Here is a 26,724-nt window from a genome sequence, read left to right as displayed (position 1 = left end):
CATCTTAATTTAGTTGTCTTGTACTTTGGAAACGGGGAGCGCCACGACGATATTATAGGTTACCTATATGTACATCAAGACTAAGAGATACCGCCCCTGTATATCTGATGATTAGGGTAAAGCTAATTTACAATTTACCAAGGTAAGACTACTAAGCGGCTCACTAATATTCTACACATTGTAGAGCTCTATCTTGTTGAATTTAGAATAAATTGCATATAATAAAAACAAGAATAGTTGCAGATTAGTATGATATAACTATCATACTGATCTGCAACTCTTGATGAGATTAGTATTATATAGTAAAACATAATGATAAATAACAACATAATGTACAAAAAGAACATCAAACGAAATGTAGAGTCGATGTTATTTTCTGCTCTACGTAATGTTTTTCTATTTCCATACAGTAATAATAGTACATACAAAATAATCATTCATGATATCACAAAATAATATTCAACTAGCTTTCCGCCCACGGCTTCGCCGCGTTTTCAAAGAAAAACCTGCGTATCTCCCGTTCCCGTGGGATTTCCGGGATAAAACCTAGCCTATGTGTTAATCCAAGTTACCCTCTATATGTGTGCTAAATTTCATTGAAATCGGTCCAGTAGTTTATGCGTGAAAACCATACATACATACATACATAATTACAAACCTTTCCTCTTTATAATATTAGTATAGATAAACAACAAAAGTACGCTAAAACTTACCACATTAACAAACTCTTGAAATGTTATGGCTGGGCTGCTGGAACTTCGAGCTTTATCTAATAGTATCTGAAAAAGATATATTTCTTAATTTTGCCCAATGTTCCTACTAAGTTTTGCAATAAATAATGAAGTACTAGATTTTAATATACAAACTGGAATGTTTGTGTACCTACCTCGTGATAACTTTGGAAAGTTAGTCTAACTACTACCTACTTTGTTTTAATTCGGCAAATCAAACTCAAATAACCTCCAGTATTAGATTATAATACAATGATAGTAACATTATTAAATACAGAACAATTAATATTTCCAAGTTTAATATTTCAATGTGAATTTACCTCACGCTTGTGATGAGGCACCTGTGCTATAAAATCGGGATGCTGAAGAGTTTGCAGGAAGTCCGGCCAAGGAATCTCCCCAAAGCCTTCAGGATCGAACTGCACAAGAAGATAATAAACAAATCATTAGTATAAAATTCACACCTTCAACATTCGACACGGTCACGTACAAAAACAAAATTGAGATTTCAACAGAGCATCCGTAACGTCATAATCACCCACCGTTCCGAGAGTTCGCATTATTATGTGTATAATATTGTTGTAATAATTTCGTCCATTTCCAAAAAGGAGATGACAAAAAAATATTAAGCGCCCTATCTGTGCAGTGGCATTATCTCAATGTTTTCTACGTGACGACACACCGTTTGATCTGCGGCGCTACCGACACACTTTTATCTGCTTATAAAACTTTTTTGGAACTTGCTTCTGTACATTTTAATCAACTCAACATAAGAATTTCTGGAAATTTGTCTCAATGTCGTAAAAGTCACTTTTGATGTATTCGTAGGCAACATGTGCAATGGTTCTAAAGTAGTCGAATTTTATAAAACTTAAATCATACCTTGATAATTTTTATTTAAAAAAGGTGTTAGGCATGGGATATTTATAACTTATAATATAGACGATAAAGATTTTTTCTATCTGTTACAGCGTTAAATAATTTTAGTATATACGTATTAATTTTGTTCTAGTACATTAACCTAGTACATTAATACATTTACCATAATACAAAATATAGGTAAAAATATAGTTACAAATAATGTTTTAACTTACCTTATCAAAAAGAAGGCGCCATTTCTGAAACAAAAAAAAAAATTACATGTTTTATCGATGGTGTGATCGATAGTAAATTACTCGTTCCATTCTAAAACTACATGCATTTATTATTCGTTGGTAATGGTCAATTAAAACCCAGAAAAATCAATATGAAATAACTCTGAAGTCTTTCATAGTACTTACTTTACATACACTTTTTATACGTAAGTATTATATTTAACGGGTATAAACTTGTATCCTAATTATTTTAAGAGCATAGATATTGAAACTTACATCGTGCATCAACTCCCGTCGTATTTCAGCTTCATCAAGTTCGCTTCCAAGATCGGTGTGGTCTGTGTCGTACAAATGCTCGGCAGCTCTAGACAGGGATCCCAGAGAGTCCCTCGCCGACGCGAGCGAGCCCGTGACAGTCGGCAGAACTCCAGCCTCGATACCAGACTCCATAGAAGTGTTAGTAGAAAGGACAGTGACTGGTGGTGGACCGCGGACCTCATTCCCGCCGCCGCCACTGCCCACCCAAATAGACATCCTTGCAACACCATCCACACAACCCTTCCCTTCTCTCTTAGCGCTACATTAAGCATTCATGACAACAATTGTAAAAGGTGCATGGACAGAATAACGGGACATATAACTTTGCTATGAACAATTTCGAAATGATAAAGATATATGGGAAGATCATAAGGCACGTGATTAATCTATTTGGCACCTGAAACAAAATAAACAATGTGATGTTAGATAGCTTTTTAATAGAGTCGTATTTTGTGAGGTCTTTTATATGATACAGCTCTTTGCTCTACATAATAAAATTAATTTATGAAAATTCATCATAATTATTTTAACGAATCTCTTTAAAATAGCCTTAAGTGTAATCAATAGGTATAAACATTTGATTGAAATTTTTTATGATAGTGATAATTAATCACTATATGATATTAATTATTAAGATAAATTATTGCCTGCCATAACAGCATACATACATTCATATTATGTTAGTTAAAAGTAGAAAATAATAAGATAGTTACTGTAAGCATTTTTATTATACCAATTAAGACAGCATTTGATTTACTACTACAAGCTATTACGTATTTTTCTCTAGGGGAAATCGGAAGGCACAGCGGCCCAAAGGGCTTCAACCCTCAGCCCGTTTCCATGGCAACGTGTCGCAGTTTCATTCACGGCGATATGCACTTTAACACGTGCGAGTGTTGAAAAACGCTACTCTAATCACTACTTGATAACAAAAGCTCATCTAATCATCTCATATTTTTTGCTCATATGCAACGTCCTCTAAATAACTTTTAAGTTTTAACTAAAATGCCAGCAACGTTGATTGCGGGTTTACAGATGATTAACCATTTTAATTCAAATTAGTCAAGGTGACCTAAATAGATGAAACGTAAGTAGAATTCATGCATAATTTTTGCGAAGCGTCAGTTATCATTGGAGGATGCATTTGTTTAATATCATTGTTGTCTTCGATAGGTAGGTATCTGTTTACATTACGACCGTAACCTATAACTTATTAGATTATAGTTCAAATCACTCACCCTGTTCTTAATCGATTACGTCACTATCATAAGGGGTAATTTACACAATATTTCATTCCCGAAATTTTGTTACACGACATTTCGTGTCAAGAACTCATTAAACCTCGTGAACATGCAGTATACGTCAAAACACACTGTGTTCCAGTGAAAGTGAGGATGGCGTCCAGATCTTGGCGCATGCGTTGTCCTAATCCTAACGGGAGGGTGCATCGCAAATATTGCATTTAATATCTCCTGTGAGGCCCTTTTCTCTCCCGGTTTATTTATTACCTATTATCATAAAAACGGTGCGAATACGAAAGCCGAATATCAACGAAAGCTCAAAATGTATAAACGCGGTCCAGAAATACGGTCTGCACATTTGATGCTGTAGAAAGCAACAGGCTGCATCCATTTGTAAGTGTCCCTTAATGTATGGGCTTTAATTGTTCTTTTTTGCTTTATTAGATGTGAAATCGGGCTCGTTTCTTTTTATGGAAGAGCAGAAATATCGTTAGATTTTCTTTTACTTTATCTTCCCGTATATTCGAAAAAAAAGAAAAAAACTATTAACCCCTTCATATATAAACCTATTAACAAATCAATAATAGATTACATAAGATATTGATTTCTTAAATCAAAAATATTTCATTTTTACATAACATCTATGTATTGTACAGGAAGGGCGGGGCCTTGATGTTCAGGATAGGTAATATCAATATCGGGCGTCTCTCAGCGCTATCAATCGATTACGTATCAGCGCTTTTGATCTATTTTTAGTTGTATCCCCTTATTACTCCTGAAATTCTAAAGACTATATAAACATCGCATACACATTACAATGAAATTTATAATCAACTAGCGAACTGGGCGAACTCCGTTTCGCCACCAGAGACAGCTTTTATTTGCTTATAAACCTCACGGAGCCCGAGACCTTTCCAACGAATGCAAAACCGTGGAAATCGGTTCGTGCGTTCTGGAGTTATATTGTCTGGCTAACGAAAGATGAGACTGGAAAAAGGCGGCAAATTCAAAAAATCAACATATGGCAAACTAGGTTATAGTTGGAAATATAGTTTTAATACTTTTATTTATTATTTTCTCTTACGAGCAAAAAAAAACAACAAACTCTTCATCTGTATAATATTGTTTTATGTAATATAGTACAGTTAAGTGATACAGATAGACAAAAAAGAACACCGAATGAAAGCAAGAAAAAACACAATAAAAATACAATTAAAGTTTGTTTAATCAATATAATCATATTAAATCTAAAAATTCAACCGCGAGTGAATAGTAAGAATCACTATCATTATCTCTGACTCTTATTATGAACTCTTCCATTTCTGCAGTTATTCCATCTCGTTTTTTATACTATCTTCAACACGAATAACATGGTCCGGTCATAGAAGAAATCTCGTCAAGATACTGATTTTGTGTCTTTAAACATTTTGAACGAAACAGATCATTCAATTTTTTTTATTGTTGCTTGAATAGTTTATAACTGGACTATTGGTATCATCCATATTACCTGCAAAATAATAAATATTAAACAATGCAATCAAAATGAATAGTATCAAAATATCAAAGTCACACTTAACAATGCATTGAGATATTTCACGTAAACACTCTTGTTTTTCCTTGAAAACTACATCTCTTTCAACTTGTTTCTTTTCAAATTTACTAATCATAGTAAAAAGAACCTTTTTTTAAGTCGCTTTTCAATGTTTTCGTCTCGTTTTCAATTAGAAATCACTAAAATCGCGGAAATAATTTTCACTTTGACACATCAACAACTCAGGTTTTATTGACAATTACGTAATTATAAGTGTTGCCATATAAATTTTCGAAATAAAAAGCCAGTCTCATCTTTCGTTAGCCAAACTTTTTCTAGCGTTCAGGAAGGAAAACCCGACTTATTTTTATATAGTAGACTAGCAATGCCCTGCGGTTTCACCCGCATAGATAGCGATATCGTGAGTCGTGACAGTGAAAAGTCTAATAAAGGTCGGACTATAGGTTTAATTTTTAATCACATGAAAATCACCTTTACCCCGTCCCGCACTACGGCGCTCATTGTATTGAACAGTATACCTACTATTTTCTGTAGATTGACACTTTAAAAAATTCGTTATATCTTTTGAATGGAACATCCAAATTTTTTCATTTAAAAAGTGTTTTGCTGGTATTGAAACAGTCTATAATAATACATCATTTAATGGAATAAGGATTAATATATGTGTATGAATAACATGGTTTGATTACTATCGGCACTTCTATTTACTTTGAAAACGTAAAAAAGTTGTTGTAGTAACATAACTACTGAAGATGGACATATGGTATCGCGGACTTTCTTGTAGATATTTATCCGTTCTTTATTACCGTAGAACATTTTTTTGTTCTATCTTCAATAGATTCCGCAGCGCACGCGATGACAGAAGTTTTATTGAGGAATTTTTTACACCTTGGGTTACATTATTGCATTTTTGGTAAGGATCTCTATTTTTTTTGAAAATGCAATATAGCCTATGTTGCTCAGTGAAGATGCAGCTTTCTAATGGTGAAAGAATTTTTGAAATCGGTCCAGTAGTTTATGCGTGAAAACTAGGGATGTAACGATACCAATACTGATACCGATATATCGGCCGATATAATCGGCAAGCCGATATATCGGTATCGCCGATAATAAAACAACCGATACCGATATCAAACAATTCAAAAAACCGCGCCCATTGCCCAATGAACGATGCGGGAGGCCGCCCGCGCGTGCGCACTTTGTTTTCTGAAAAAACTCTACCAATAGTAAACTTTTATTAGGTACTGATTGTATGTGTATTACTTAAAGTTTAACTGACTTTGTAAAATAATAATACTAAAATAAATGGTTTTGTTGATTTTGATTTGGCATTTTTATTTAAAAGAATACGATTAACATATCTAATAGCATAATTCACTATTTATTTTTCTACCAAGCCATCGATATCGGTATCGGTATCGGTATCGCCGATACATTACTACAAATATCGGTATCGGTATCGTATCGGCAAAATCATGTATTGCTTCACATCCCTAGTGAAAACCATACAAACATACATACATACTTACATACATAATTACAAACCTTTCCTCTTTATATTATTAGTATAGATATAGATGAAGCATCATAAATTCGGAATAATATGTAAACTTACATTCCACTCCTTCTGCTGACTCTACTAAAGATTTTAAAATCTTATCCTACGAGGAATTACAGTTTTAACTTATAAGCTATCTCTGCAGAAAGTTGCGTCCGTTTAAGTTCAGCCATTTTTGAATGACTTTATGTGACAGTAATAGACTTTAAGTGTAGAATAGAGAAAGTAGAACGTTATTAGATAACTGAATTTCTGTTGTCCCGCCGCGCCATGGCGAGTTAATTTCCGACTTAAACTAGGAGGTACCTACAGATTAAAAAGTTCTAGTCTCGTAGGCTGTAAGTACATACATTTCATCTGTGTAAATATTAAGGAATAAAACAAATCCAATTGACAGTTTCCTTTTGCTTAATTACGAATTTATGACGATATTTTCCTCTCAATTTATATAAATAAAAGCGCCTATTCACTGTAGATGAGCAAATGGACAACATGTAAAGAATTTAGTAATAAGCTTATTAGGAATAAGTGCCATAAAAGTAAAAAAGAAAAAATATTAATAAAAAATAAATATTATGGTCAAACAATTTTTTTTTCATATTTATTTTAACGTATATTACAACATGTTACAAAAAAATATCAGCTTTTTTAAATATGTATTAGGTACCCAAATAAGACCTTAATGATGAGCATAGCTTTTTATAGTCAATAGAGACGCTTTTATATGTATGTATGTTATGTATTTAATATTTATAAATGTGGTAACTACCTAAAATTAAAATGAGAGCCAAAAAACCTTAAAGCTCTTGACTATATAAATACAGCTTGAGCTTTAAAGCAAATTTAACTTCTGCGAGCTATTTTATTTTCAGTGTGTTTATGTTTTTATTTTGTGTATTTATTAACATTCCATAAAATTAAAGATTACATAGACGAAGACATAGACGTAATAGTGATAATCTGAAGTTGCTCTAGTTTTTAATTGTATTGAATGAATTTGTAGGGGTCTTAGCTGCTTTTTTGAATAATTAATATTTGGTTCACATTTTTTTTTTACATCAATTATAATAATAATCACATCGTACCAGAATATACTTTAAGTTGCTTTTTATTCAATTCAATTCAATTAAATTTTTTGGATGGGAATCAATTGTGCTTGTTGCGTATAAAGAAATTATTTTGACAGTTGACATCAATTTGACAGCTAATTGTGAAGGCAAAATCCATATCAAAATATTATTCTTCGTTCAAAATAGAAGAAGAAAAGTGTTTTAGATATTTGTGTTTATTGGTAAAATAGTTAATATTAATATGCCAAACAGTCGCGCAGTTTTGTTGTTGCGACGGTTGTCCTCAAACGATGGTAAATTGAAGAATATTAATATAAATTCGAATACTAAAGAAGTATTCGCTGCAAATCCTATCTGTAACCAAAGGGATTTTTGTTGGAACGTTAGGTAATATAATATATACACATCGTAGTTATGCAAATTAAAGCAATTTACTTTCTATTTCTAATTTATCGCTCGATGTATTTAAAGACATGACTAATGCACATTCTTATTAGGTTGAAAATAAATAAAAATGTATGCATATGTCATAAGATTATTTGTTTACTAAATGTTTATGCTTTGACCTTGTTTATTAGATGTGAATATTATCATACAGATAATATTAATTAGTAGAGGTTAAAAACTAAAACTCACTTAGTTCACTATAATAATTAATTATATAAGTACTTTGCTTTAACTTTTTAACTGCACCTTAGACCATATTATTCTATTAAATGTCTGATTATCTGACAGAATATCATATTTACATTGTCTTTTTTAAATGTTTGTACTATTATTCAGAATATTCTATGTTTGTTACAATTGTTTCTTGAAATGATATGTGAGATTTATTAGTCGTAGTTTGTGTATTTTTGAGGTACTTTTTGTAAAGGCCCTTCTTCTCTTTCAGGGCTTCTGCATTTTGCAACAGTCAATCAAATTCACCTCAAAGTATACGGAACATAAGTGAAAATATAATAAGAATGGCTGCTTCTAATACAGATGGTGTTTTAGGTGAAAAACATAAATTTACCAATAAATTAATTCATGAAAATTCACCATATCTTCAGCAACATGCCCATAATCCTATTAATTGGTACCCATGGGGACCAGAAGCAATTAACAAAGCAAAAAAAGAGAAGAAACTAATATTTCTTTCTGTGGGATATTCCACATGTCACTGGTGCCATGTAATGTCAAAGGAATCCTTTCAAAATGAAGAGATTGCAAAAATTTTGAATGATAATTTTATTAGTATTAAACTGGACCGTGAAGAGAGACCAGATATAGATAGAGTTTATATGATCTTTATTATGGCTACATCTGGACATGGTGGATGGCCAATGAATTTATTTCTGACTTCTGATCTTAAGCCAGTCCATGGTGGCACTTACTATCCCCCGGAAGATCAATGGGGTCTTAAAGGTTTTAAAACAATTGTTCGGGAAATTGCTGAACAATGGAGAGCCAATCCACAAAGTCTTTTAAGCTTTGGTAATAGAATCGTAGACCATTTGAAAGTAGCATCAAAACTAAGCTACAGAAATTCAGCTGTTCCTGGCGAAGCAACTTGGTTAAAATGTGTTGATAAATATATGTCCACATATGATCCAGGGTTTGGTGGATTTGGAACTTCCCCTAAATTTCCTCAAGTCCCTGCTTTCAATTTCCTCTTTCATTTTTATGCCAGAGACAAGAATGACCCCAAGGGAAAGCAGTGTTTGAATATGGTTCTACATTCATTAACCAAGATGGCTAAAGGTGGTATACATGATCATATTTCCAGTGGCTTTGCGCGATATTCAACTGATGATCATTGGCACTTGCCACATTTTGAAAAAATGTTGTACGACCAAGCACAGTTGATGAGCACCTACTCTGACGCATACCTGGCAACCAAAGATGAATACTTTGCAGATGTTGTTCATGATATTATTAAGTATGTCAACCGAGACTTGAGACATGAATATGGGGGCTATTATAGTGCTGAAGATGCTGACTCATATCCCTACTTTGGAGCTCCCGCAAAGTTTGAAGGAGCATTTTATGTGTGGGAATACAAGGAATTGAAAAAATTGTTGAAAGATAAAAGAATTGGATCTCATTCTTATTTAGATATTTTCTGCTACTATTATAATGTCGGCGAAAGTGGTAATATACCAATTGAGTATGCACATAAGGGCGAACTGCAGAATAAAAATGTGTTAATTATTTATGGAACTGACGAAGAAGCAATACGAAAATTTGGACTCACGAAAAAACAATTTAAGAAAGTTATAAATGAATGCAAGGAAATATTATTCAGATACCAGCAAAGCCGACCAAGGCCACAATTGGATACAAAAATACTTTGCTCATGGAATGGTTTGATGATTGCTGGCTTAGCACATGCTGGGCAGTGCTTGGAGGAGAAGAAGTATGTAGAAGATGCGATAAAAACTGCTTATTTTGTTAAAGAGTACTTGTATAACTCAGATACAGGTACACTTATACATTCTAGCTACAGAGCTAATGATGGAAGAATTATTTATGGGTATGTATGTAACAAATAAACAATCTTTGATTTCACATAATTTAGAGACAAGTATACAATCTTTTTTTGTTTCCTTTTAACAATTATCAACTTTATTTATTATAAAGACAAAATTTAAAATGATAAAGTAACTAAAAAAATATGTAGTCGTGTCTACACAAAGAAATTTAAAAATATTATTGTTTTAAGTTTACTATAACATTTTCCTCAAGTGTTAACTAATATTCATTGAACTATTTTTAGAAACGGGCCAGTGATCGGAATATTGGACGACTACGCGTTTCTGATACGCGGTTTGATCGATCTGTACGAAGCTTCTCTAGACCAGCAATGGTTGAACTGGGCCAGGCAACTACAGGCAAAGCAAGATGAACTGTTCTGGGATAATGTGGGCGGTGCCTACTTCACCTGCTGTGAGGCAGATAAAACCGTTGTTGTTAGGTTGAAAGAAGGTATTTTTAATTGCGTTAAAATTATTGCAATAGATTACTTGTAATAAGAAATAAAACGGCTTTAAATGATATTGAAATCATGTATTTATTCTGACACTATAGTACAAGAAGTTGTGTAAATAGACAGTATACATATTTGATTATTATTTTATATAAATTAGAATTCTTGATAAAGATTCAAGATTATGACATTTAATTCATTAAATAACATGACATTTAATTTTCTCGTTTACTCTCCTGGGGTATAAGTAGCAGCTTATTCGCCTACACATTTGCGACTACATTCAATAGCAATCAATATAATTAGCATCTCATTAAACTTAGAAACATTCCATTATTTAATTGTTCTGATAAATAGACAACTAAATTTCAGACCAAGACTGTGCGGAACCGGCTGGCAACAGCGTGGCCTGTCAGAACCTCCTGCGTCTCGCGGCACACGCGGACAAATCCCCCGCGCCCCGGGGAGGGGATAGGGAAAGGGATTTGGCCAAGAAGCTGTTGCAAGCTTTCGGTGCAAGAGTACACAAGGCCCCCGAAGCCTTGCCCGAAATGGTCTCCGCGCTCATGCTGTATCATGATTCGCCGACTCAGGTATAAATGAAAAAAAAAAAATGTTGGTTGTCTGTAAAGTCAGTTTACTGACGATAGTTGAACGTGACAACGTCCGATTGCGCTTCTTTGTCGCTCGTTCCACGCTCTCGCTTGCACTTCAAACCTTACATGGAACGCCTCAGAGCGAGGTAACGCCGCATGAGTCATGTTTTTTCGTGCGTGCAGCCGGCGCTATCGAATTATAAGACGTTGTCACGTCAAAAACTAGGGATTGGAAAGTGCTACGAGGGAAGCCCGTACCATCTTAGACCACATCTTAGCTTACCATCAGGCGAGATTGTGGTCGAGCGCTTCCCTATGTAGATTAAAAAAATAAGTCATTTTCCTCTAACATGTTTAGCATGTTTGCATAATCACACATATTTACGCTACTCGTTCGTTTTAGTCTCATATAAGTGAGCGAGAAAGTAATTTGTTGATCACATTTGTAAAAGTGAGATGGCATGCTTATGACTTATGAGCAAGTAGAGCAATTTTAGTAGTTTAAATTATTATTTAACATTAATCAATTCGGTATCTGATGTAATCAAATTACTCTTAGGATTAAGCTGAATTTGTTAATTATTGTACTTTTGCTTTGTATCTATTAACTTTAAAGATTCTAAATTTCAATTCAATTGAAGCTTACAGCTTTGCATGTGAGACTAGAGAAAACATCAAGAATAAAGAAGAATGTACCATAAATAGAATTTCGTCGAAACCTAATATGCATTAATATTATTTTTACATGTTTATTACTTAGTGCCTTCATTCTACTGCTTGTATTATTATTTTTTACAACTTCACATTACATTTTAGTTTCCTTCTCTTCCTCTTCTATATTTAGTTGGTCTATTTATTTTCAGTTGACTTTACGTTGTTTTTTTGTTTCCTCCCCTAATTGTATAGGTATTGATATCAGGACGCAGGTCGGACCCTCGCACCATGGAACTAGTGCGGGTGGTGAGGTCTCGGCTGCTGCCGGGCCGAGTGCTGGCCGTCACTGACCCGACTAATGAGTCACCTGCTGGTACATAATGATTCCTTACTTCTGTAATAGTTCTTATGAATATAATTCTTATGACGACGCGGTTGGCGCAGTGGTAAAGTAACTGCCTACTGAGCCGACGGTCCCGGGTTCGATCCCGGTCAGGGCAAATATTTGTGTGATGAACTCAATTATTTGTTCTTGGGTCTGGGTGTTATTATCTATATATGTATTTATTAAATATTATATTTATCGTCGCCTAGTACCCACAACACAAGCCATAATTGAGCTTACTGTGGGACTAGGTCGATTTGTGTAATAATGTCCTATAATATTTATTTATTTATATTGTAAATGCGAAAGTGTCTGTGTGTTTTTTCTTTCACATAGAAACGGTGCGATTTGTTGTATGATTTTTGTTTGTAAAGAGATCTCTCAAATCGTGTCGGATCTAACATCCCGTGGAATTGTATCAGAGAGACGTAATATAGTGTACATATCTAAGCGTACCTGCGAGTATATTATCTTATTACTTATTTAATAGTGAATAAATAATATTAATTCAGATTAAATGCTGCTCGCGCGAATGTCTAAAATAAGAATAATGTGTTCCTATGGGTAATTAGAATAATATTTTATAAATAACATTGCTGCCGTAATATTATTAAATCTTGTTATTAAGACTCCCATTGTTAACGCTCCTCGGGTGAAATTATGCGCGGGCGTCATAAACTCTGCAACACCAAGAACTTTTCTTGCCAAGAACTTTTCTAAATTTAATATACTTATTTCTTTTTTAATATCTAAGCAAAATATTTGGGAATGATACAATTATTTATTTTCAATTTTTTTTAACTAAAATTTATTTCAGTTCTCAGTCGAATACGCACAGCGGGAGACGCTCCAGCGGCCTACGTGTGTCGGAGATACGCATGCTCTCTTCCCGTCACTGATGTCAAACAATTAGAGGATTTACTCGACGAACCAATCAAACGCAGCACAAACAATAACAAATATTAGCCTTGTGACGTGCTACGCTGTGATTAATTGAAATGTAGCTGTAGTTGTCTGTTATTGGTCAATTTAATAGTCCACATCTTTTATTTAAAAAATCTAGTTAAAAAGTTTAGTTACTCAATGTTAATTGTTAATGTTATATTATATCCAATTGTTTTGAAACGGGTAAATTGCAAAATTTTAGTACTCAAGTACATTTTGATTGTTAGGTATATTATAAGAATTTTAGTCTAATGATAGAAGGTAGATAGAAAAATATGTCGATGTTGTTGCGATTAAAAAAAATATCTTGACAGTATTTAATCTCTATACTCAAAAGTAGTCAGTATAATAATGAGGGTAACACTCAGTCATATTTCAGTTATATTTTAGCTTAGTGAATAAATGTTTTTAAAACTTTAAAATGAACATACTTTTGCTCGTAAAATCGATAGATAGATGCTATCATAATACTCGAATATGTATTAAATATTAATAAAATAACTGAAATTTTAGATCTCTGTGTAGTTGTTGTTTGAAAGATTACCTTGATGTTATACTATATAACTTATACTGTTAGATCATAAAAATAATAGATAAAGTAACATAACATTAACACTCTTAGGTAAGAATACTCAATAAGTTATACTAACAAATGCTTCCTAAATATTATTTTTGACTGTTACTTTTATTATAAATATATTATGTTCGGTTAAAAATTATTAGAGAAATCTGTTTGTTATACATTATATTTAAGAAAACAAGATCGCATACTCTATACCTATGTTGCAATATATTTATTATTTATTTTATATTATAAAATATTAAGTTATATTTTTGAAGTTGTATAAAAGTTGGCCACTAAAAGTGGAAAAGAAAGGTCTGATAAAGTGATAGGACTATAAATCTCGAATTTCGTATACGTTTTGGTAGCTATATCATTTTGTGATTAAAATATTAATAAAGTGTGTAGTGCCAAAAGAAAGGTGTTTCATTTTTTAACCACTTGATATAACTAAAATTCTATTGTTATTGGACCACGATATTATTAGTTATTGCTCAATATATAGGTGATGATATCGATTTCAATAAGATGAGGAATAAATGTCGAAAATGTTTACACAATGTCGCGGCATGCCCCTAAAGGTCCGACCGCACTAAGCGTAACTGCGCGGCAGCGTGACGCGACTCAGCTTAATACATATTCTTTCTATGAAATTGTATGAAGTATAATTGTATAACGCACTACGCGACGCCGACAATACGCAACACGGTCAAATTTAACCAATCGGAAATCGGTAGTGTGGTTGGTGTGTACCTTTAGTAGTGTGCCGACACCCCACCTCTAAGAGTGCTTTTCCACCAATGAGGTGCAAGGATGTGTAGCAATCATACCGATTCATTTAGTTTGAAGTTTGGAGCGTTTAAACTTTAAAGCGATACTATTAGTTATTTATAAACATATTTCTCGCTACATATCCTCGCACATTATTGGTGCAAAGCACCCTAACTGGCACCCCCCACCTTCGCCTCCTGCAAGCGCACTTAAGAAAGAAGATAAGTTGTTTATTCTTCTCCTTCGTGTAAGATTGCTTTTATAGACACAAGTTACACGAAATTACCGACGTTAATACAGAGATTATTGGATTTGTCAACGCTATTTGAAAAAAAGTGTACCTGAGTCAAGCCAGGACGAGCAGCTAGTTTAAGGATTTAAAAAGAAAACAAGTATTAAATTTATCAAATTAATTTATTTTTATGACTTTCTATACACAGGTAATTTTTTTTAAATATAATATTATACACATAATCATGCTGTGACTACAATAATAATTATGGAACCTAATAAAAATAACAACTATAGCAGAACCAAAATACATTGATTTGATCATCCTATCGTGTACACTGTACAATATTGCTTCCAACTGACGGTGCATTTACATCAAACGAACATAGAGCTAAAGCTAGAGCAAGAGCATTCTTTTGCGATATTTTAGTGTTAAAAGACAACTCGTATTCAGTGTTGTTCTGTATTAGAACTTTGCATGTTATGTTTTCGAATGCACTAAGAACAACGAAAGAATGCTCTACGCCTGATTACATCAAAAGAATTGGACGTGAGGTTAGAATGAGCATTCGCTCGTTTGATGTAAATGCATCGTTACATGATTACCTTAACCTGGCCACACTGGAATGCCTCATGCTTGTCTGAAATTCAGATTCTTAATTCAAGATCTGTTTTCCAGTAGAGTGCCTCACACATATCTTTAAAGTTCAGAATCATATAGTTATAATACACCTTCCCGCTATTAATTTTGCGGCACAAATGAGACAATTCATAATCTTAATTATGGAGTGTGTGAATTCGCTCTATAGATCAGATCGATCTGAAAAATTTGAAATGTGTGTGGGGCCCAGTGAAATTGTATGTATTTTTGTATTTTATGGTATTTTCGGAGAGGCATTCCAGCTATGTGATGTTGGCATAAAACTGGAAATAATTAAACTATTTTTTTTTAATTAACATGACCTTTTTATTTTAAAAATGAACGCAAAAAGTGTGTTACTTATTTCACAAATTTTCTATGAATATCTAAAAGTAATAATACAATTTAAGAATTTAGACACTAATTCAGAAAAAATACAAGTAATCATACCATACGGAAACATTAAAGTAAGCTACATCTGATTACTGATATAATAAATATACTGACAATAGTGTTTGCATGACAATGTATCCTAACATACAATGGTCGATAATTATAACACCAATAGAATAATATTAAATAAATAATACACCAATGATTTATACCAATCGCTTAACATTACATGAATATTTAATTACTATAATACCTGTATAGATTAATTGATTACACATTACAATGAATATCTAAATTTACAATTTTGTATACAATTTGATAACATTTTTACTGTAATATCTATACACGAGACGATTCTTTTGAACGCAAATTATGTAATTTTATTTTACTTGAAATAACTATATTATTAAATGCAAAGGTAAACTACCTAATAGTTCAATGTTTTCTAATTCCCAAAGGAAAAGCAGGTGGGAAAATGGAAAATTACAGATAGATACTTAATAATATGATGATGCTTGAAGCAAGAATTCTTCTGAATGTGTATTTAAACGTTTTGCATTATTCCCTGGTAAAATACATCCGTGCTCATTGCAAATAACGATTCAGTTTTTGGATTTACTACAATGATTTGAGTCAATAAGGATAATCAGCGAATGATAGATACTAAAAGAGATATTTAACTAAAATGCTGAAATACGAACCACTAATTGGGGAGAAAGTGCCTTTTATTTGATATTAATGTTCAACTAAAGAAGCTAAGTTGAATGAATATATAAAAATAGTCAGCCAGTCTCAAAGCTATTTCATAAGCGCTATTAGGAAAAGGATTTGATACAACTACCTACTAAATAAACATCATAAATATTAAATATCACATTAAACTAATGTCAGTTCAGTCAGTTACAAACTACACACAAATAAGCGATTATACAGGCATAATTTTAAATAATGTACAAAGAAGCCTTTTCATGAACACAAAATCGCTAATAAATTTTCGAAGAAATTGGAAACAAATGCAAACAATGGACAGCGAGGTAGATTGACCATTTGTTCAATGTCTATTTAAAATACTCATAATCACTTATTTTAATTATAATACGGTGTCTTTTTCTATGAAATTGATTAGTGATAAGATTTCTTTCTATAAGGCTATGTCATTAGACCGGACTCTCAGTGGAGTTTCGTTTGCAAAAATCGCGGACCTAAATCTGACTTCTGATATATATTGTATAGATCCCAGACATCCTATAGACAGATGTTGCCAACCAGTTTTGTGGTCCCCCTGCCCGCACCCCGGTAATTAAATATGGCATACAAAGAAAAAAATAAAAATTTCCAAAACATGCCGTGTCGGCTGTGCGTGTCGGGTATCAAATGAAAGAGCTTATTGAATAGATCACGAATATATAGCATACTATATACATTTCTTACACTTTCTCTAAGATTTTTTAGAAAATTTACGAAAATGGTCCATTTTTGAGTTAACTTTAAACCACTATAGATTGAAAACTCATGAATATATTTTTTAAATTATTATTTTAAATAATTAACAATAGTCCATTGTTTACGATTCAATATTTCGTACAGTAAAATAGTTGCATGGGGGAGTGGGGGGAGCATTCAAAGATGGCGAGTATATTTTCAAGTTCATATAGTATATAGTTATTTTCATCAAATCCACCACATAGCTCACTTATATTATATTACGAACTATTGAATCATAAACAATGGACTATTGTTAATTATTTAAAATAATAATTTAAAAAATATATTCATGAGTTTTCAATCTATAGTGGTTTAAAGTTAACTCAAAAATGGACCATTTTCGTAAATTTTCTAAAAAATCTTAGAGAAAGTGTAAGAAATGTATATAGTATGCTATATATTCGTGATCTACTCAATAAGCTCATTCATTTGATACCCGACACGGCATGTTTTGGAAATTTTTATTTTTTTCTTTGTATGCCATATTTAATTACCGGGGTGCGGGCAGGGGGACCACAAAACTGGTTGGCAACATCTGTCTATAGGATGTCTGGGACCTATACAATATATATCAGAAGTCAGATTTAGGTCCGCTATTTTTGCAAACGAACATCTCCTTGGAGCCTGCTCTTCAACAAGTAATTGGGAAACAAATATGTAATAAGAAACTGTTTTGTGATATACATATTATCTGATTAAAAAATGTAGTATGTTCAGCAATTTAATTATAAATCATAAGAAATCTTATCACAGATAACAGATTTACTTGCAAATAATTACTAGTACGTCCTAGCTCAATAAAGCGATACATAACTAAAATATTAGTTGAGAATTCTTCAGTCCATATAATAATTTATTTTGTGAATACACACATTAAAGCTTATAAACTAACAAATTCGTGATTGATTCGCGCTAAACATAAATATAAAGCATGGTCTAAGAAAATTTCCTACGTTCTAATAACGCGCCTTGAAAAGAAAAACATCACGTTTGTTTATTTGAATACATAATATAGTAACTTCGTAGTGAAAGTCAGTCCTACTAAAATGGATGAATATATTTTGATCTAGAATGTAATACAATAAGCTTTATACCGATCGTACAATACAATCATTACTTCGTCTTTGATATGAGAGATCAAGACTTCTTCCATTGGATCTATTTAGCGCTAAAAATATAGTGGAAAAACAGCCAAGTATGTAAGACGCTTGAAACTTATGATATAACACATAAGAGCATGTAATGGATTAAATACCTACAAATTATGGAACGTCGCAATCATACTCCAGAACTGTTTTGTGGTAGAAGAGAAGGTACCTGTAACAGATTATATTATGTTAGAAATTATAATAGTTTGAATATGCTGTTTATATTTTTATACCATCACTGAAACTAATTTTCTACCAATATTAATTGGACAAGAATTGATGGTCGAATTATTTTACAAAAAGAATTCACAACAAAAAATATCACCTGGTTTTTCAGCTTGCAAGTTCCGTTTAGCTCATGAGAGTAAAATTATAAATAATCAACAGATTCACACGATAAAATCAACAGATTTATTAAATTAAAAACAACATCATCAGCGGGATTAAAAGCAATTGCAATTAACTCACCCCTCACTATCCAACACTTCCTTTAACGAAGCGCTAGTGATCATATGATCATCGCATTTGTACCAGCTTCCTTGCATCTGCCTCACATACGCGGTATAATGCCCTGCATCCAACGACCCCAAGTGATTCACTACAGCGAACAAAGAATATCTATTATCTTCAAAAATCCCATCTGGAGCATTATTATTATCAGCCGCATCTACCGCCCTGCGATGTGACGACATAAATGGCGTCATATCCAACACATCGGGAAACGAAACGAATGTGGATATCTTCCTGTCAATTTGTGACGAATGCTCGAATCTTTTCAAATGAAAACTGGCGACTATCGGCAATGTTTCTAGTGTGAGCTGTTTGGTGGATTCCCGATACGCTCTGCAGTTTGAGCATTTGATTTTCGCGGCTGAACCCAAATGTTCCGCGCGGGTGAAGCGTTCGAGACAGCCCTGTAGGGACCCAGAAGGGCCAGCTACATCGAGACTTATGTCCCAAAATGGGTCAATGGTCGTGGAAACCCCGGAACATGAAGTGCATACAACGTCACTCTGTAGCCCACCCGTGAATATTTGATCGATTATACAGTTGCAACGGCCGTTCTCTTTCTTCTCTCCGTTATCTTCTACTCCGTTCATACAATGCCTGAAAATTTATAATTAAACAATTTATCTCTTTTCTTGATAACAGACAAGGGTGTTATTGAAATATTTATATTTAGCTCGCTATTACCACAGAACAATAATTATGTCTTTTGTCGAAAATAGAATGAGAATCGGAACCAACAAAATGTAATAAGTCCTAAAACTTCCAATTATAAAAAAAATCATGTCATAATAATAACCAAACGCACCTGTGAAGCACATCAAGTGTGGCAATGAAGAATTCGTGCGCATCCTGTTGCTCGTAGCCCGCCAGGTGGCGCGCGTGCGTCCATATTAGATGTAACAAACGGTGTAGGGTGAGAGGCGTTTTGGCGCCAGAGTAGAATTCCTAAATAAAAAAATCTAGTCAGTTACTTATTAAAAAAAATGTCTGTTTCTTTAAATGAGAAATCAATGTTTTTGTCAATGGAATCCATTTAGTGCTAAAAAATGTATTGTTAAGAAAAGTCATACAATGTTCTCTTCCTTTTTTTTCTTTAAATGTTATCCATTGTGCACTTGATGCTGTAAAAATATAAATCTTTTGAACTAAGACGAGTCTTATATATGGAATTTATACCTATATTCCGTATAGTACAGATTTTTATAACATAACATATGTTTTACAGTGATTGACTGATTGGCATTTTATGGATAAACTTAAACTTTTGCTCTTTCAATAATCTTTAGTATCCATTTTGAATTGAATAGAAGCTTTCAGTTTAACACATAAGGCATTACCAATATTATATTACCATACCATTTTAATATACTTATTTTTTTCGTTAATTTCTAATAGATATTATCCTCTAAGATCTGTGGTATATCCTACCATCATATTTTTGCGATATGTAACGATAAAAATTGCCTTTCCTTTTACCAGAAGTTTTTATAAGCATGCCAGTAAGTACGGAAATCCAGTATGGAAAATCGATTAATGAAACAAGTGGGAAATTAATCTGTTCCACAACTGCACATTTTACGCTATTTTATGGAATACATAAAATGGGCTTATGAGTAACCATACAAATATGGCTTTAATCTCAATTTACATGTTATAATCGTACTGCAATTTGCATGTGACATATTATTGCTTATCGAAAACGGATTAGAATTAGGTATGTATTCAGTAAAATTTTGTTCATATTTAACTGATACCTAAGTACTTGTATTTTGCTTTTTATCTCCATTAATATACGTAAATTGCCCCTAATATTTCTTAGTTCTATCTACTAGTTATTATTCTGTGGTTCTACTACAGTCTACACCATACCACAGAATAATAACTAGTAGAACATACTAACGCGCGTTGTTTATAAACATGCCATATAGGTAATATATTATGACCCACCCTAAAAACAAACAAACATGGTGATGATGCGAGTTTTAATTCTAAACATTATTACTCAGAATGAGCGGTAGTTTTGTATCAACTGTCTTTGCTGTATAGCAAAGACTATACGTTATAATTTTCTCATGTCCATGTGCAGCCAACCGGTTAAATTAGCTGTGTCATTAATAGCCTAGGCTCTTCATTAAACGGTTAATTATCTTTTCTTATACGTTGTTATTTTATTAAATCACTCGGCTGAATATCATTCAGTTTAGTTTATTCAATCGTTTATTCTAGACCCTAGGCTATTAGTGAACATCCTAATTGCCTTCCCGATGTTATTTTCATAAATTTTAAACTTTTATGTTATTGATTAAATGGGTATTGTTCTTGGTAATTTGATAATCTAAACCGCGATCTTTCCTCCTAATATAAACAAAATATACATTACTCATTAAAGTAAAAACATAATTTATAATGTACAGTCCTACAGGCTATAGCAACCAGCGAGTTACGTCACAAAATGCAGTGGGCGGCAACAGCCTGAAACGCGCTTACAAATCAATATCGCAATGATATTTATAGACGTACGTACCTGGAACAACTTCGATACCTCGCACACGAGGCATTTCCCGGAACTCTGCGCTTTGCACTTGTGTTTCTCGCCGAGGAAGTAATCTCTTAGCAGGGGTGTGTGGATTAACGTCTGGAATACGATTAAATCTGCATTTGGAGCTTATTTGTTGCTATTTTCTTAGATGTTTATTAAAAGTACTATTACGGTTATTAAAACAAAGGATCTTACGATAATAGTCAATACAAATTCTTTAATACCTAAATTCTAATAAAAAAATTTACAAGTATGATTGTAATTTTAATTTTATTTTATTCATATAAAGCTTCTTCAAGGATTTGTAGATTGGTAATAAAGACGACAAAAGATTTGGTATATAAAACCTCGTTGCAACTAGAAACGGCTAAACCCGCTACATATTAATAAAATCGTATCACGTATGCGATAATCCTTATCATCATCAATAATAAATAAAGTGCATGTCAACAATACGCCCATATTAAAAAATAAATATGTATAAGTAATTTCCAGTCGCAGTTCAACGTCACCGTATCGAAAGATTTATGTTTAAGAACACAATAATAATATTGATTATTGCTTAGTTTAGAAATACTTGTACAGTTGAAGTTACCTATATCTTTGTTTAGAGATACATTTTTTTAACTGATTGTATTCGAGATAATTTAATATGTATGCAAATATATTTTAATAATTGAATGATAATTTTTCGTGGACCGCCATCTTCGTGCCGCCTCATGGAAATATCCTCATACATTTTTCTTTTCGAGAATGTTTCCGGTGTTTTAATATTTATGTATTTAGCTATTCATAGCGACGCTAATAAATAAAAAACCGTTTAAATGGGTAGCCGTTCTTGATTACTATGAGTGAAGCTTGAATTTAATATAGATGGGTATAACCCGAGCAGATAGAGATCTGAAGATGGCGACGGGTACTTATGGTAGGGTTGGCAAATTAAGTTCTCTAACATCGTTTTTTTGGTTCATCCATTTGTTTTTAAAGTACTTACTTATGTAACAAAAACTTAACGAAAATAAATAACAATCAAATGTAACGCAAACAATATAACAATAAAACTCAACAAAAACAACAATATCAATAAAAGCAATTATAACTCGGAGTGCGTCGAGAACCTAGCATAGAATGCGAATCCCGTACTTCACTGTGTGAGTATAGACTATAGATAGCGATAGAGAGTGAGCGAGAACGCATGCGAGCGGACCATCTTCAGATCTATTCTCTATCTGCTCGGGTTATACCTATATTTTTAATTTTTATACATAAAACTAACTTGTTAGTTATAAGTTATAACTTTGCTTTGTCATGCTCGTATATTTTTGACTCACTTAAATATTTATCGTAGATTAGAGCATCTAAAAGTTTAAATTATCACATCCCTAATATGTGATGGTAATGTATGATTTGAGGAATGTGATATTTTTATGAGTACCACCTACATATCATGGAAATTGTGAAATATGGTGTCACAAAAAAATTAAAGATCGATAAAAAAATATTATTTCGAAAAGTGCAATCTATATCTAATATATGACGTTAACAATTATTATATGCAATTATTGCAAAATTTATCATCAATAATAACTGTTAGCTTTCTTTGGAGGGAGGTAGATCGAAATTCCACCTGCTAACATCGTTTTAGAACACTTAAGCCTAAAATTTTCTTTTTAATTAATTTATTTCAATTAGAGTATTTTCAAATAGTGAATATAAACAAACAATAATATTATCTTATACCATATCAATTAACAATGTGATAAAATAAAAAATTTACTTCACTTTCTCCAAAAGCACTATAATTTTTGATGTGAAACTTCTTAAGGCGCGTTGGGAGTAAATTTCAGGGTCACGTCATAGCAATACCGACTTGGCGACTTTGGTATGTTTGAATCTTGCCAAAGAAGTTTCACTTCTGACACTAAAAACACAATGTACATGAAATTCTTGCTCATTCCAATTCTTTGACTACATTTCACTCTTTACCTGAACAATGCAATTCATGAAGCAGGTGGAGCCAAGATTCTGTAGACCTCGTAAGCCGATAGTGGTTAGCGGGCCGATCATGCGCCTCTTCCGTAGGCGACGGAGAGCCATCGCCTCATTGTTGTTAGGTATCCAGGGAGTGAAGGGTACACTCATACCCAGAGCCCTGGTAAATTATATTTATTAACAGCCTGCAGCTTTTATTTTTAGAACATACTTTGTAAATAGTTGACCGATTCTATATTCCTATATTCCGGAAATTCATATCAAAAACAGGTAAAAACCAATGCTTATCAATACTTACAAAATCAAAGTCAAATATAATAAAACTGATACTGTAAAATGGAACACATGCCCAGGTATTGAGTATAAGATTACTTTTACCAGAGTAACTTTGAATTATGTCTCAAAACAACTAAAATCTTCTAATCAACTTGCTAAACGGTATTCAGGAATTTTATCTAAGTAAATTATTTAGCAAGTAGAAGTTAAACAAAAACGCAAGTAAATTAATGTTAATTTATGCACCCCATTATCACAGATGTATCAAGGTATATGAATATACATTAGTAAACTTATATCACACCTCCTTTTCCTTCAATGATTAATACAAAATCATCTTTACTTACTTTGCTTCTTTCAATCTATGTGTTGTAGCAATTTCAGTGAGTTCTCTATCATAAATATAGTCTTGGCATTGTGCACAAAAGACGTTTCCATAACTCAAGTCCACATAAAGAAAATGTTTTTTGGTTTTAGAGTGCTCTTGCATGTGACCGGCATAACAGGCAAAGTATATACAGTGAAGACAGGAATGCATCCTTGGCCCTGGCTGACCACAAGCAAAACACAAACATGTTGTAGCCTAGAACAAGAGGAAATTGTTAACTTTAACATTTCGTCACTGAACTGTTTCGTAATACTTCTTGAAATTGCCACAATATGGCATGAAATAACTCTGTACATGAAGAGTCGCGTGTTAATTTAGTTTTAAACTTCCACTTAACCCATTGAGCCCCGAACGGCCCGATCGGTCCACGACACAATAGATTTTCTATTGTGTCTGTGAATCCGGGGCCTGAGTTATTGCATAATCATTTTGAAATTTTATTTAGATCTCAGTAACATGCAGAGCCGAGATTTCAGTTTGATTGATAAATGTTAAGTTCCACTCTTCCTTAAATGTTTCAATAACAAATTGGTTTTTTTTATGTGCTGAAATTAGTTTCTAATATCTATTTTTTATGAAAATTTAAATCTCTAAGTTTACAAGCATACAAAATGAGGCATCATAATTATAGATACCATGAAATATTATTGTCAATTGTTCTTTACATAAGTATATACTCCTGCTGATAAATATAGAGATAATGTTCTATAAAATGAGAATCCCTCTGAAAATATTTTTTTCAAAGCTTACCTTTCAGTATTTTTACAAAGTTTTAATTTAGTTGTCCTAGATTAGGTTATGATTTATGAATTGGAAAGTACTATTATTATTCAACATATTATTACTATCAATATATACTTTTATTCTGAATAGTTGCATCAGCACAATTAAAAGAAAAGTGAATGTAAACAATAAGTACATACCTGTTGAAAAAAATAATAATGGACAATTACTATACTACTGTACTTTTACAACAGCAAAAGAGTTATATGTCAAGAAACCATTGAAAATAAGGGCAGTTTAAAATTATGTAGTATTATTGTTTAGAAAAGAAGTTAATTAATTTAAATCAATGTAAGATGCACATAATGAACTACTTAATCAAATATTTAATTGCATTCCTTTTTACAGATTAGGTTTTAATAATACCAAAACAACTGTGAAGTAAACATTCAATAACTATAAGTTAGACGTAAATAAATTCAAATTTAATTAAATATAAACACGAACCGGCGGACATTTTATGAGAAATACAAAAACAGCTGCAGAGATTACCAAATCAGCTGATTACTTACACATTTAATAAAAAAGCTATAAATGTAATACGTACTAAATAAAAGCTAAGAAAATGTATTTATGTTTGTTTAATTATATACATATCATTATATACCTTGTATCTTCTAGCTTCGAAGGATGTGCACGAAACAAAAAATGCATGCACAATCCGATATGGACTCGTGCCTTTCGCAGCTTTAAAATTGTTTAAATGTATACAGCCTGTATCATTCATTTTTAAGTGGTTTATTAATAACCGGCTCAGCTTATTTACACTTTGTATATGATGATCTAAAATAAAAACATTATTTATAATAATCACGAAGTAAAACAAACAAGTTTCTGTTTAATAATAGACGTACAATAATAATTTCAAACAGAAAACGGATTTACATAGAACTTTTTATAGACCACAAAGCTATTGTGACGAACATAGTATTTTAATCACTATCACTATCATTTATATTTTAGCACAACAAACGTAACAGAAATGAGAAAAGGCGACCGAACCTCAGCGAGTAGCGACCCCTCACAATACAACCATAAAACTTGGGAAATTGATGACATTTGATACTTGCACACTGGTAAATTTTTAATTTACAATGTGGTTTAGTGTTGCAACTATCACACTTTTAATCCAATTTTAACTACAGCAGATGCAAAAACATTCCTATACGGAACTGTACAATACCTCCACGTTCAATTATAATATTTTATTTATCAATTTTGTACTTAAAATTATATTTAAATTTACGTAACACAGGTAGTAATATCGTTCTATTGTTAATGTTATTTCATTGTTATTTTCACAGTGTTTTCACACAACGGGTGATGCCATTGTGGCTAAACGATATTATGATTTTAAAATGTCTATTTAATCTATAATATTCTATCAAATGATTTTTTTTTTAAAAAACATTACTTAGGTGAATTTTTTTTTCTTGCCCAGACAACAATTTATTATTTAAACCTTATGCTTATCATTAAACTCATTGTTAAGAACTACTTAGCTCGCCAAATCTAGGTTAAGTGCTTGTATATAAGCATGAAAGCAAAGCACATAAAAGCCATATTATAGTTTTTCTCTTCCTTTTCTGGTGTTAAATAATTAAATTTCCATCAATAATCAAAATAATTAACCTATTTTTTGTGACCCTTTTCACATCTATTTCACCCAATTCTGGGGAAAATAGAATTAAATAGTAATGGCAGCATTATTTTACGCGATGACAGCTCAGCTTGTAGGGGACTTCTTTTGTGGCACTTTTAAAATAATACTTGATCCCATCTTGATCCACAACTTGATCGATCCCCTAGATGTATTTCTATATCTTTGACTAATGATTTGTACATAAATAATAGCGTCATTTTATCACTTTAATAGTTAGCTTGTTAGAAATGT

The 26,724-nt window shown here is 32.5% G+C and overlaps 3 protein-coding genes and 1 long non-coding RNA gene across 9 annotated transcripts; 1 reads left to right on the top strand and 3 right to left on the bottom strand.

The window, feature by feature from the left end:
- Positions 1-650: 650 nt before the first annotated feature.
- LOC149486634 (uncharacterized) lies at positions 651-2,507 on the bottom strand. Its single transcript, XM_089697889.1, has 4 exons — positions 2,102-2,507; positions 1,826-1,849; positions 1,052-1,150; positions 651-779 (listed from the first exon to the last, which is right to left on the bottom strand). Exons 1-4 carry the CDS (start codon positions 2,357-2,359, stop codon positions 651-653), a joined length of 510 nt encoding a protein of 169 aa, XP_089554015.1. The 5' UTR covers positions 2,360-2,507.
- A 2,084-nt stretch (positions 2,508-4,591) lies between these two features.
- On the bottom strand, positions 4,592-5,070 carry LOC149486633 (uncharacterized). The gene is made up of 2 exons (XR_016315929.1): positions 4,962-5,070; positions 4,592-4,891 (listed from the first exon to the last, which is right to left on the bottom strand). It is a non-coding gene; the product is annotated as an uncharacterized LOC149486633 (long non-coding RNA).
- A 2,640-nt stretch (positions 5,071-7,710) lies between these two features.
- On the top strand, positions 7,711-13,688 carry LOC149486632 (spermatogenesis-associated protein 20). 3 transcript variants are annotated; one of them, XR_016315966.1, is made up of 6 exons: positions 7,711-7,951; positions 8,457-10,079; positions 10,323-10,531; positions 10,905-11,125; positions 12,048-12,155; positions 12,985-13,125. XR_016315966.1 is itself a non-coding variant. In XM_089698231.1 (6 exons), the coding sequence occupies exons 1-6, from the start codon at positions 7,806-7,808 to the stop codon at positions 13,131-13,133; spliced, it is 2,469 nt and encodes an 822-aa protein (XP_089554357.1). In that variant the 5' UTR covers positions 7,711-7,805; the 3' UTR covers positions 13,134-13,688. The 3 variants fall into 3 exon arrangements, 2 of the variants coding, with proteins under 2 accessions (XP_089554357.1, XP_089554358.1); XM_089698231.1 differs by having other exon boundaries at positions 12,035-12,155; positions 12,985-13,688; XM_089698232.1 differs by lacking the exon at positions 7,711-7,951 and adding an exon at positions 8,060-8,080 and having other exon boundaries at positions 12,035-12,155; positions 12,985-13,688.
- A 4,142-nt stretch (positions 13,689-17,830) lies between these two features.
- On the bottom strand, positions 17,831-25,858 carry not (ubiquitin carboxyl-terminal hydrolase nonstop). 4 transcript variants are annotated; one of them, XM_089698289.1, is made up of 8 exons: positions 25,685-25,858; positions 25,438-25,613; positions 24,007-24,242; positions 23,378-23,543; positions 21,377-21,487; positions 19,658-19,797; positions 18,811-19,449; positions 17,831-18,511 (listed from the first exon to the last, which is right to left on the bottom strand). In XM_089698289.1, the coding sequence occupies exons 2-8, from the start codon at positions 25,555-25,557 to the stop codon at positions 18,457-18,459; spliced, it is 1,467 nt and encodes a 488-aa protein (XP_089554415.1). In that variant the 5' UTR covers positions 25,558-25,613; positions 25,685-25,858; the 3' UTR covers positions 17,831-18,456. The 4 variants fall into 4 exon arrangements, with proteins under 4 accessions (XP_089554415.1, XP_089554416.1, XP_089554414.1 ...); XM_089698290.1 differs by having other exon boundaries at positions 25,716-25,856; XM_089698288.1 differs by having other exon boundaries at positions 25,755-25,853.
- Between the last annotated feature and the right edge of the window lie 866 nt (positions 25,859-26,724).

This window comes from Colias philodice, chromosome 8 (genome assembly GCF_061535455.1).
Source record: "Colias philodice isolate Cphi_HAF_F1 chromosome 8, ilColPhil1 Martin Lab GWU primary, whole genome shotgun sequence".
Classification (NCBI taxonomy): Eukaryota; Metazoa; Arthropoda; class Insecta; order Lepidoptera; family Pieridae; genus Colias; species Colias philodice.
This window is presented reverse-complemented; position numbering and strand designations above follow the sequence as displayed.

Coding starts and splice junctions, on each gene's coding strand:
- not (XM_089698288.1), bottom strand. CDS start 25,782: ATGATAGTGATAGTGATTAAAATACTAT. Junction 25,614..25,754: donor GATAGTGATTAAAATACTAT/GTTCGTCACAAT, acceptor TTTTTATTTTAG/ATCATCATATACAAAGTGTA. Junction 21,488..23,377: donor TCATGAATTGCATTGTTCAG/GTAAAGAGTGAA, acceptor ATCGTATTCCAG/ACGTTAATCCACACACCCCT.
- LOC149486632 (XM_089698231.1), top strand. CDS start 7,806: ATGCCAAACAGTCGCGCAGTTTTGTTGTTGCGACGGTTGTCCTCAAAC. Junction 10,532..10,904: donor TGTTGTTAGGTTGAAAGAAG/GTATTTTTAATT, acceptor ACTAAATTTCAG/ACCAAGACTGTGCGGAACCG. Junction 11,126..12,034: donor ATCATGATTCGCCGACTCAG/GTATAAATGAAA, acceptor CTAATTGTATAG/GTATTGATATCAGGACGCAG.
- LOC149486634 (XM_089697889.1), bottom strand. CDS start 2,359: ATGTCTATTTGGGTGGGCAGTGGCGGCGGCGGGAATGAGGTCCGCGGT. Junction 1,850..2,101: donor GACGGGAGTTGATGCACGAT/GTAAGTTTCAAT, acceptor TTTTTGTTTCAG/AAATGGCGCCTTCTTTTTGA. Junction 780..1,051: donor TGCCTCATCACAAGCGTGAG/GTAAATTCACAT, acceptor TATCTTTTTCAG/ATACTATTAGATAAAGCTCG.